Source organism: Cheilinus undulatus, linkage group 21, assembly GCF_018320785.1.
Source record: "Cheilinus undulatus linkage group 21, ASM1832078v1, whole genome shotgun sequence".
Lineage (NCBI taxonomy): Eukaryota > Metazoa > Chordata > Actinopteri > Labriformes > Labridae > Cheilinus > Cheilinus undulatus.
In genome coordinates, this window is record NC_054885.1 from 36,867,917 (window position 1) to 36,879,388 (window position 11,472).

The 11,472-nt window shown below is 38.4% G+C and overlaps 1 protein-coding gene across 2 annotated transcripts; it reads left to right on the forward strand.

Annotated features, from left to right (window-relative positions):
• The first annotated feature begins 988 nt into the window (after positions 1–988).
• On the forward strand, positions 989–10,121 carry LOC121503514 (interferon-induced protein 44-like). Of its 2 annotated transcripts, XM_041777974.1 has the most exons (9): positions 989–1,113; positions 1,255–1,398; positions 3,089–3,124; positions 5,648–5,678; positions 5,828–6,026; positions 6,567–6,716; positions 9,182–9,353; positions 9,457–9,557; positions 9,654–10,121. In XM_041777974.1, exons 3-9 carry the CDS (start codon positions 3,091–3,093, stop codon positions 9,813–9,815), a joined length of 849 nt encoding a protein of 282 aa, XP_041633908.1. In that variant the 5' UTR covers positions 989–1,113; positions 1,255–1,398; positions 3,089–3,090; the 3' UTR covers positions 9,816–10,121. The 2 variants fall into 2 exon arrangements, with proteins under 2 accessions (XP_041633908.1, XP_041633907.1); XM_041777973.1 differs by lacking the exons at positions 989–1,113; positions 1,255–1,398 and adding an exon at positions 2,184–2,194.
• Positions 10,122–11,472: the final 1,351 nt, after the last annotated feature.

The window sequence follows — 11,472 nt, forward strand, 5'->3', positions numbered from 1 at the left end:
TGTTTAGTAGCAGATATATAAGTACATAAAAAACAAATAAATAAACTGGATCAAAAACAATATTAAAACCAGAAAAGCACTCTGAGAGCGCAGACCTCCACCAAGGTAGCTCAGCCCTATCCCCCAATAGTAAAGAATCCTTTCAAAAAATTCTTGGATCCAGATCACTCCCAAAATTTAATCAGTTCTTCCTTATGCTATTTCTGACATTTCCTGAAAATTTCATCCAAATCCGTCTATGACTTTTTGAGTTATGTTGCTAACAGCCTAACTAACTAACAAACCCAGCCAATCACATAACCTCCTTGGCAGAGGTAAAAACAATCAACAGACAAACAGAATACCTCCCAGTTTATAAAAGACATCCATACCAGTGTCTCACAAGGATGACTGGTATTGTACAACACTAACTGGGATTAGTCAGCAGCAGTATCATGGAGTTCTGAGTCCTTTGGCCTGCATTTAAATGTGTATATCAGATTTCTCATAAGAGCCTGAAAAGTGTGAACTCCTGCTTGACAAAACTTCTCACTTTCACTTTCTGAACCGAGTTTTTGGCTGACCGCTGAGGGCAGCCCTACAGATGGCTCTGTCCGTGTCTGAGTAAAGTAGTGGAAATGTATTTTTATTCATACTCATATAACCCATTTGTTTTGTACATGTTGCTTTGTTGACATGGAATTTCTAGGTTGTGAAACATCAGCTGTCAAGAAACCACCAACACTGGCAGTTTGCTCCTGGAGGAAGTTGTACAAGATAGGAACAACTTGTCTTGGCTTATTTTTACACTCACAGAAGAAGTTATATGACACAGGAACAACTGACAGCGTCTTACTTTTTCAAAAGTTGTGCAAAATGCAGAAATTAGTGTCAATTAAGGTCAACACCCACACACATGCCACTAAACCTACGAAATACTGTGTTTGTATACTGAAGATATTTTTCATCTAGTGACTGTCCTTTATTAAGTTACACAGCATTTATCCTTGTTCTGTAATCTATACAAAGGGACTGCACCTCGTGCCTGGGAAGAACAGAATATAAGGACACACCAAAGCGGTCAGGTGATGCTTCTGAGGAAGACTGTAGATGACAGTTGAAACAAAGTAAAAGGTAAAAACATCTACAATTAGTTTTTCTGAAAAAAGAAACACAAGATAAGTAATCAAAATAAGAAGGCAAAATGAACTTACTGGATGTCTTTGTGCTACTTTTTAACACCCTTTTTTTAATCACTGTTTCCTCTCATGACAGAATTAAGTAGTACACATGTGCAGCTCCAGAAGTAACATCAGCTGGACAGGCAAACTCTGCCATAGTGCAGAAACAGCAGAGCATGATGTGGATAAAATGTGCTGAGGCCAGTCAGGACAAGAGCAAAAACATCTTCTCTGCTAAGTAACTCTCTTTTTTTTTTTTTTTTTGCTGTTTAATTTGTGAATAAAATTCTGATAAAACTGCTGTTACATCATACCTAACTGCTACACTCAAGCTGCAGCCATTGTTACCAGCTTTCAGTACAGCTGAACTCTGCCCGTGGCTACCCCCCTGGTTCTGCTTAAATGAAGCTGATTGGTTCGTGGACTGAGGTTTTTCGAGATGGATTTGCGTAATGACAGACTGGCAAATCCATCTGCTCTGCACGGTTAATTAAATGTGCCAGAAATCAACAATTTTGGGATTCGCAGTTCATTAAACCAACAATCCTGTGTACCAAGAAATCTCCCGTCTTTTACTTTTTAACATTTGCCAAACGGTACTTATTTTTCTCAGTTCAGGTCTTTTAAAGGTCTTATAAAGTCTTAAATTTGATATTTATAAGTTTCTAGGAACCCTCCTGAAAGTAGTTTGAGTACTTTGATTTCTTGAAAATAATAGCTGGGATATAAAACCAACTGACCAACCTGATCATGTGACTTATAAGACTTAAACACACGTGCAGTATGAGGGATGCTGTAGCACCCTTCAAAATAATAGCAAAGTTGCATGGACAGATTTTTAAGATTAATCTTATTTTTATTCTTAAGTCCAAGCTATTATTATTATCAAAGTGAAGCAAACAAACTCTCAAGACAGGAGTCTGGGGATTTTTTGTAAGCCACAGGGTGTGGTCTGAAAAAAGGAAAGTGAAAGCATTAAAAAAGGGTGTCTTCCTCCTTGTCCATTATATTTTGAACTGCCACTGTGTCGAAAGGTAAGAGGTTTACTGTCCTCATATATCTTCTGTTTCCTGCTCTTTATGAGTTCGTCCTGTCATAAGTTTATTCTATCAACACACTGTTTGTTCTTTATGTTTAAACCTTATTTATTGGTTTATTTCATCTCACTGCACTAGAGAATGTCTTTGACTGAGTGTAGGGCGTATACCCTCTTACTCTTCTCTTTATTATTCTTCATCAAAGAAATAATCTGACTTTTAATTATTTTCAGAGTTGAAAGCTTTAATATGACTCTCGTATGACCTTTTATTCTATTTTGTTATGAAATATGGGGTTTATACTTTGACATAGACAAACATAGTCTTGTTTCAGTATTTAATATTTCATTTTGTTAAATCATTGTGTTTTTAGTTTGACAAGTGATAACATTGACAAAAAGGAAAAAAGTGATGTCCCACAGCAATAAACCTGCTCCTGTCCCAACTTTTTGGGAATAAGTGTAATGAATCAGATTTAGAATTTGTGTATTTCTAAAAAGCTGATCAGTCTTTGTGCTGAAGTCAACTGAAAAAAGAGTTGAAAAAGACTTGCAGATCACTGTATTCTGTTTTTCTCCACGTTTTGCACAGTGCCGTTTTGTTTCTGTACTTTGACTATTTTAATCAAAGTTACTTTATATTTTTACAAGACTGAAACATCTCAGTTAACTTTTTATCATGCACAGAACAAAGTGGAAAATCCTGTAAAAACAGAAATAATGATCATTTATGGGGCGAGTTCTCAGAGCGATCGGTCCACAGTGACGCCATGGTTCATTAACAAAACTATATCTAGTATTACTAATATAATTACTGAAAATGGTGATATGAATACTCACCTTTTACCAAGGTAAAGACATGCCCAGTAACATATTTATATCTCCTTTACAGGTATGGGAAGAGGAGGATCCAAACCAGCATCTCCACGTAAGATTCTTGATTACAAAAATAAAGGATTCTCTGATCAGGTTCCTTGCAGCCAATCACTGATACCAGGGATTTGGACTTGGGCCATATGACTGGATTTGAGTTTGACTGGAGTCACTAATCTGGGACCCTGTATGACTTTTTTGACCACCCCCTCCAGTGAGATTACTTCAGGTGCAGCCTGGTTGCTAATTAAATAGGGTTAAAATGCTCAAAAACTCACCAGACTTTACAGAAAATTGTCCCCCAGTGGAAATTTTAGTATTTTGTTGGAATCGTGTAAGTCCATCAAGCAGAAGTCCCACAGAGGCCCCAAATGTGAGATGAGAGACTGGGACTGACCTACATGCATTAAAATCAGTAAACATGTATCCTGATTGGACGAAAAAAAAAAAAATTGGAGAGCCATCCTCTAAAATGTACAGGAAGCGCACTACAAAGAGCTAAAGATCAAATTTGAGCGTTTTTGGGCGATTCACAAGTTTCATATTTTAACAAACTAATCAGAGGGATTTTATCTGATTGACTCCAGAATTTTTTGCTCATGCTAGACAACCTGGAGATCTTAAGTTGTGCAAATATGAGGTTTCATCATAGGGTGGAGCCATGACCTGAGCCTAAAATTCAACTACTTTTATGTAGATCTTTTTGCAGCAAAAATATGCCAAAAAATACCTTATAGCGTATTAATGATAATGGTATCACTCTAGATTCACTCGCATGCAAACATCTCATCATAGCGCCCCATACTGGCAACAGGAAGTGAGACAAATGGGCAATTTCATTAACCTCACATGCCAGATGGATTTGTTTCAAACATCCATCTGGTAAACCTCCCACAGACAGTGTTTGGGAAAAGGCAGAGCCTTTGAAAAAATCTCAGAGGGTGATTGGATGAATGTTCTTTCTGTCACATCTTTACGGGCCAATCAGAGCAACAAAACACGTTACATAGCCGTTACCAAGGCGTACGTGCGCAGCTACTGAGGAGTAAACTCCATAGAGAGCTGCATAACATGAACCATGGTGACTGATATGTCAGTACACAACTTTTGTCGATTTTGAAAAAAAAAAAAAACAACTCACTGCTGTTCTTTGTTCTTCTTTTAATGAAGAAATATTGTCACGTTCTGATAAAACTGGTGGTTCAGCAGCATCCACGCTAATCTCTTCCGTCATATCTGCACTTGTCGCTGCTTGCTTATGTCACGACTCCGCCGCACCTTACAAGCTTTACAAGATGGATTCGCCAGTGACAAACACGAAAACAGGCGTATCTATCTGCTTTGCAAGGATCCAATTTCTTCATTCCAGTTACTAAATTGACCTGATCAAGCACAGATTTTAATAGAAAGGCTTCAATTTTTCAACACTGACATGTTTTAGTAAAGGATGCGTAACTGCTAGGGTGAGCATTAATATCTCACCAGTTCCACAGGAAGTTGCTATAACTATTATATTAAGCATCTGATTTGTTTCAAATTTCACACATATGAGCAAGGTCTGCCCCTCTACATATTAACAATCATGGTTTTGCTGTAGCACACCCCAGTGGCCACAGGAAGTGACACAATTGGGCCATTACTTTATTTGTGAGTAATTTATCTCACCATGTCACAGGAAGTCACTGTAACTCTTCTCTGAAACTTCTCTTCAAATCTCACATGATTTGGGTCTGCCCCTCCACATAATTAAATGTGTATAGAAATGTATTACATGTTTTTGTTAATGCGGCAACTACTATAAGAAAGCAGAAGCATCTCAACATAAAATGTCCTGTTTTTTTCTCATTTTACATGACAAATAACAGGATGGACATGCTTTCTGTGCTCTTCTGCAGCACACAGTGCAGGTTCCTTGCAGCCAATTAATCCCACACTATCGCCTTTATGACATGCCCAAACATGCGCCGGGACGCAGCGACCCTTCAGTGCTGCTTGCAGCCCTACTTATTATTTTTTATATTTACAAACATAAATGCAGTTAATACTTTTGTTCCCCTTGTTTGAAATATACATCTGATTCAATCAATACTTTGATCAATCTAGTGTTATTAAGAACTATCAGTAATAGTTAGTACAGCTTGTGATTTATTAGACATGAGACAAAAAAGGGGAAAACAAAATAAAAATGCAAAATGAATAGCAAAACAGAAAACAGCTCAATATTTGATCTGATTTGAAACATTAAAATAAATACAACTTAGTATTCAAATTAATATACATGCATTTTAAAGCAGTGTAATGTATGATTAATTGCTGGTGCAGTGGTTACTCATGTAAATCCTGACTCGTGTTGGTCAGTGAAGGATCACAGACTAGCTCATGTAAACATAGAAAGAGACATTAAAACAGACAGTTTTAGTCTCCAGATCAAAGAAGTCAAGGAAAATCCCCTCTTTCTAAATAAACATCTATTAGTCAGGATATCCTTTCATAATATGATTGAGTTCAAATAATAATTCATTAAATTGTTGTTGAAGTTGTGTAAAAAATTGTTTTCATTGTCTGATTTCTCTTTCAGCTCTGTTGGATCAACCATGGAGGACTCTGCCGTGAGTAAACATAAAGTCAGGGAGCTGACGCTGGCTGTGATTCTGCTACATAAGAGACGATCAGTAGCAACAACAATCTGCCTGAAGAGCATTTAAAAAAAAAAAAAATACTGAATTAATTCATATATATGATTCTCTTCCACAAACAGGAACACCCAAGAAATGCTTCCCTTTTTAACATCGTACAAACCCCAAAAAGAAGGAGTCAGTCATCTCAGGATTCTACTTCATGGTCCGGTTGGTGCCGGAAAGTCCAGTTTTGTGAACTCTGTTGATTCTGCTTTGCGGGGTCGCGTTATGGTGCGAGCTAGTACAAATGCAAACTCTGGGTTCAGCCACACCAAGAAAGTAAGAACAACTGAAGAATGTGGCAATTTAAACCAAGTTTATCCATCACTCTTTAACTATCACATCACACTAAGGCCTTAGTATAGAGGGTGTGTGGGCAAACTGTATGGAGTCATTACTGTAGCGAAACTCAGGGGCCCATCTTGATGTTTAAAGAAAGTTATGTGCACAGAGAGAGTTTTGATCACAGGCAGTGGAGGTTTTGAGGAGAAAAATCAGAGATTGGCAGGTTCTCAAACAAGCAGCAGAAACCTGAATGAGAACGGTTTTAGCACGATTGAAAGATATTTGGACAGGCATTGAAAGATTTGAGAGCAAACAGACATTTAGAGCACAGAGAACATCGAAGCACAGGGAGGAAGGCAGGTTTGAATGGAAAGTTTTCAGAAAAATCTAGGACCAGAATCATAAAGTCATGCTCTCAAAACGTTAAGATGCGTTCCTGAGTTTTATAACAATAAAGACTCCATTCAACTTGTCTTTTTGTATCTGGTATTATGTAAACAATAAAAGTAAATACTTTCTCTATCTTCTTTGTAGTACAACATGTACAAGATCAGAAAAGATGATGAGAGCTTCTATTCTTTCATTTTCAACGACATTGTGGGATTTGAACAAAACCTGAACCACGGAGTCAGTGTGGAGGACGTGAAACTGGCTCTGAAGGGACATGTGAAGGACGGTTACAAGGTACAGTCATGAAGGACCCTGTGCAGTCCTTTAAAGAGAAGAAACACAGTTAAATAAATGTTCAGTTTTACACCATAGTTGTCCCTAATCATTAAATGCCATATTTCTCTGCTTGTCTGCTGTGCAGAGCTCACCAGGGCTCAGTCCTTGGAACAAAGCTTGCTAGATTGCTGCCTGTTGCTCATCTTTAACCAGTTTCATATCGTATCTCTGCTACTGTTGAGTGGACATCAGAGTAACTCTGTGACTGTTGAGTGGACATCAGAGTAACTCTGTGACTGTTAGTGGACATCAGAGTAACTCTGTGACTGTTGAGTGGACATCAGAGTAACTCTGTGACTGTTGAGTGGACATCAGAGTAACTCTGTGACTGTTGAGTGGACATCAGAGTAACTCTGTGACTGTTGAGTGGACATCAGAGTAACTCTGTGACTGTTGAGTGGACATCAGAGTAACTCTGTGACTGTTGAGTGGACATCAGAGTAACTCTGTGACTGTTGAGTGGACATCAGAGTAACTCTGCTACTGTTGAGTGAACATCAGAGTAACTCTGTGACTGTTGAGTGGACATCAGAGTAACTCTGTGACTGTTGAGTGGACATCAGAGTAACTCTGTGACTGTTGAGTGGACATCAGAGTAACTCTGTGACTGTTGAGTGGACATCAGAGTAACTCTGCTACTGTTGAGTGAACATCAGAGTAACTCTGTGACTGTTCAGTGGACATCAGAGTACCTCTGTGACTGTTGAGTGAACATCAGAGTAACTCTGTGACTGTTGAGTGGACATCAGAGTACCTCTGTGACTGTTCAGTGGACATCAGAGTACCTCTGTGACTGTTCAGTGGACATCAGAGTACTTCTGTGACTGTTGAGTGGACATCAGAGTAACTCTATGACTGGTGATTGGACATCACAGTACTTCTGTGACTGTTGAGTGGACATCAGAGTAACTCTGTGACTGTTGATTGGACATCAGAGTACCTCTGTGACTGTTGAGTGGACATCAGGGTACCTCTGTGACTGTTGATTGGACATCAGAGTAACTCTGTGACTGTTGAGTGGACATCAGAGTAACTCTGTGACTGTTGAGTGGACATCAGAGTAACTCTGTGACTGTTGAGTGGACATCAGAGTAACTCTGTGACTGTTGAGTGGACATCAGAGTGTTTATAAGGAGTGATAGATCAATCGGCTCATCCTCACTGCTTATTTTCATGGTAGTATAACAGAGTTTGTCACATTCTGCAAATTCATACAAATAAATAACGCAACACTCCTGCATGGTCAGTCTGAGCTGAAATCACAAACATTTTGACTTTTTGCTTGAGAATGAGTTCAAAAGGAAAATCAGCTTTAACTCCTGTTTTTACTTTTCTCATTGTGCCTGTTTTTGTCGTGTTCTAAACAAATGCTAATCTGAAGGGAAACCACACGTGACTCTCAGCAGGCGCAGTAATAGTGACTGTAGATGAGATCGATGAGGGATGAGAGCTGGTGATAAAACCTTGAGAAAACTAATTACATTTATTCAAGTTACTGTAATTGAGTAGCTTTTTGAGTACTTGTACTTTTTAATTACATTTTTAAATCACTAATTTTACTTCAGTATATTTTGGGGTAAGTGTTGTATTTAGTTACAAGCTGTTTTTACCAACAGACATGTCATGATCCTCATTTTTAGTTTAGTTTCTTTAGTGTTTCCTGTCGCCCCTGCGTTTTTATGTATTGTGTGCGGTATGTTTTATTATGTTTCTTGTGTTTTAGTTGACTACCCTTTGTGTTTCTTCATTTCTTGTATAGTCTAGTGTGTTTTGTTAAGCCTTGGGCCTCCCTGTGTTTGAGTTTCCTCCTTGTATTGTGTTCTTTGGTTGTAGTTTGTTGTCTTTGCGTCCTTCAGTGTTGGCAGTGTCAGTTGTAGTTTCTAGTGTACAGTTTTGTTGTCTTTTAGTCTTTGTGTGTTTCTTGGTACTGTCTTGTGAAGTTTCCTGACTTATTTTGTGTGTGTGGTTCCAGTTTTCCTTTCTGCCTCAGTTTCCCTCCACTGTGATTACCCTCACTAGTTCCACCTGGGTCTCGTTAGCCACACCTGTCTCTCCTTGTGCAATCACTCCCTGTGTATTTAGGTTCTGTGTTTCTCCCTGTCCTTTGTCAGATTGTCGTGTGTCTTCCCCAGTGTACTCCGTGTGAAACCTCAAGTGTTTTTTTTGCCTTTGATGGACTTTGATTTAAGTATGTTTTGTTAGTAGATTTTTACCTTGTGATTCTTCAGTTTATTTATTCATTGTGTTGGACTTTAGACATTTTTGGATTTGCTTTCTATTTTGTTGGAATTAAATCATTTTTTGAGTTCTGCATTTGGGTCTTCCTTTTGAGTTTTTTGCTAAATCTGACAACTTAAGCCTTTTTTTCTCTTTTATTTATTCAATTAAAAAAATCTATACATTTTTGAGTGTTTGTTTTCTAGTTCAACCCTCTCAGCCCGCTGACAGAGGAAGATCCGGGCTACAACTCCAATCCTTCTCTGGATGACAAAGTCCACGTCCTGGTCAGTGTCGTTCCTGCTGACAAGGTCTCTCTGCTAAGCAAGGAAGTGGTGGAAAAGCTAAAACAAGTCAGAGATGCTGCTAATAATCTGAGTAAGAGCAGCATATCACACACTAAAACATATTTATCAGATTATTGAATTAAACCACCAGTAAAACAAAAGTTTAAAAATCAAAAACATGCCTGTAACTGCAGATATTCCTCAACTGGCCATTCTCACCAAAGTGGACGAGGCTTGTCCTGAAGTGGAAAAAGATATTACCAACTTACACAAGAGCAAGTACCTGAAGGAGCAGGTTTGTTTTTGACTTTGACAATCTGACATTCACTTTGAGTTCCATTTGTATTATCTCAGCACTGATCAGCTCTAATTCTCTGACTTTAAATTGTAGATGGAAAAATACAAGAACTTGCAGGGAATTCAAAAAAACTGCATCTTTCTGGTTCAGAACTATGAACAAGAGCTCAACACCAGTGACCAGATCAATGGGCCGATCCTGACCGCTCTGAAACAGATGTTGACCAATGGAGAAGACTACCTGAATGACCTGTAAACCTGCAAATTGCTGAGGAAGACAATCAATGATGAAGGTGTTCAAAACACAAAATCTGCAGAATAATTTCAATCTTTAATAACTTTGCTATTGCATAATGCGCATTTTTGTGATGGAAAGCATGTTGATTATCTGATGTTTTAGACAAGAGGAAATGCGTGCTGGTTCAGTGACACGTCTTTTTTTAATCATACTACTTGTGCAAAAACATACATCAGTTTAAGGAGGAACATACAATAAAAGCTCACCAGAGCTGACGTTAAATGGTCTCTGACTTTTGGTTTGGAAAATAAAAAGTTTGGCTGCCCTGAGAGTTCTATTTTTATTTGAAAGGCAGTTTCACAAAGTATAACGTATCCTGGTATTTTCCACATTAAAACCATTTCTAGTTTTTGAGGTAACAGTTTTAAGACACTTGGCCTCGGTGGATTGACTTATTTTAGTTTCAGTCCCTCATTATTACTTCCAAAAATGTCCATCACTAACCTTGCATAGCAGATGGATATAACCATTTCCTTGTTTCTCACTGGTGAATCCATCTTGCTAAGCTCCCGTCTGAACTGTTTGGGCCTGATTAGAAAGTGACAGGACCAATCAGCATAGAGGGGCAGTACTTTTTGGCATAGCAGAGTCATGACGTATGCAAGCAGCAACAAGAAGCCATTGCAGATATGGCGGAAGATATTAGCGTGGATGCTGCTAAAGTGCCAGTTTTATCAGAGCTTGACGACATTTCTTCATTAAATGAAGAACAAAGAACATCAGTGAGTTGTTTTCTTTTCAAAAATGACAAAACTTGTGTACTGACATGTCTACAGTCGCCATGGTTTGTGTTATGCAGCTCTCTATGGAGTTTCTCCTTGGTAGGGGCCAGTCCACCTCGGTAGCCACGGCGACGTCTCATGCTTTGTTGCTCTGATTGGCCCGTAACAGACAGACAAAACGTTCATCCAATCACACTCAGTTTTTTTTCAAAGGCTCTGCCCTTTCCCAAACACTGTCTATGGGAAGTTTTCCAGATGGATATGTGAAGCCTTTCCTGCATTTTGTAATCACAAAAAAAAAAAAAAAAAACTTTTTACACAAGAACTCAAGGAGCTTATGACGATGGTGTTTCCCATTTGAGGGTGAATGTGAATAGTTGGGCGGAGTCAAAATCTTCGGGTACTGGTGCAAAAAATTTCCATCCACTTACTCCAAATTTGATACTTTTTTTTTTTGGATTCTCAAAGAATAAGTCAGTTTCTCCATTTTATGTATTTCATACCAGTCTTCTGTGTGTGAGCTGCTGTATTTAACCATTTCCTTGTAATATGTTTTTTACTTGCTGCTAAAAGACCCTTAAGTGTTTTTGTATCACTCTTTTCAGATATAAAATGTAACTAAAATAGAGACTCTCAAAATTCAAAAGTATTTCAGTTTTCAATTCCTCACTTTTATGTTGTATGAATACTATTCCAGTAGAAACTCAGTTTGGGACTATCCCAAAATATATTTGTTCCAGTTGAGCCACACTGCCTCCTACATTTTCTGCTTTAATCTATATATCTCTCTTGGTACGGTTCCTCTCCTCTGGCTGACTTGACTGATGGCCAGAGGCACCAACTGGACTCCTTTGAGACTTCATTTCGGAACAATTTTGGGTATAGTTGGCAAA

Coding starts and splice junctions, on each gene's coding strand:
- LOC121503514 (XM_041777974.1), top strand. CDS start 3,091: ATGGGAAGAGGAGGATCCAAACCAGCATCTCCAC. Junction 3,125..5,647: donor ATCCAAACCAGCATCTCCAC/GTAAGATTCTTG, acceptor TTTCTCTTTCAG/CTCTGTTGGATCAACCATGG. Junction 9,558..9,653: donor GCAAGTACCTGAAGGAGCAG/GTTTGTTTTTGA, acceptor TTTAAATTGTAG/ATGGAAAAATACAAGAACTT.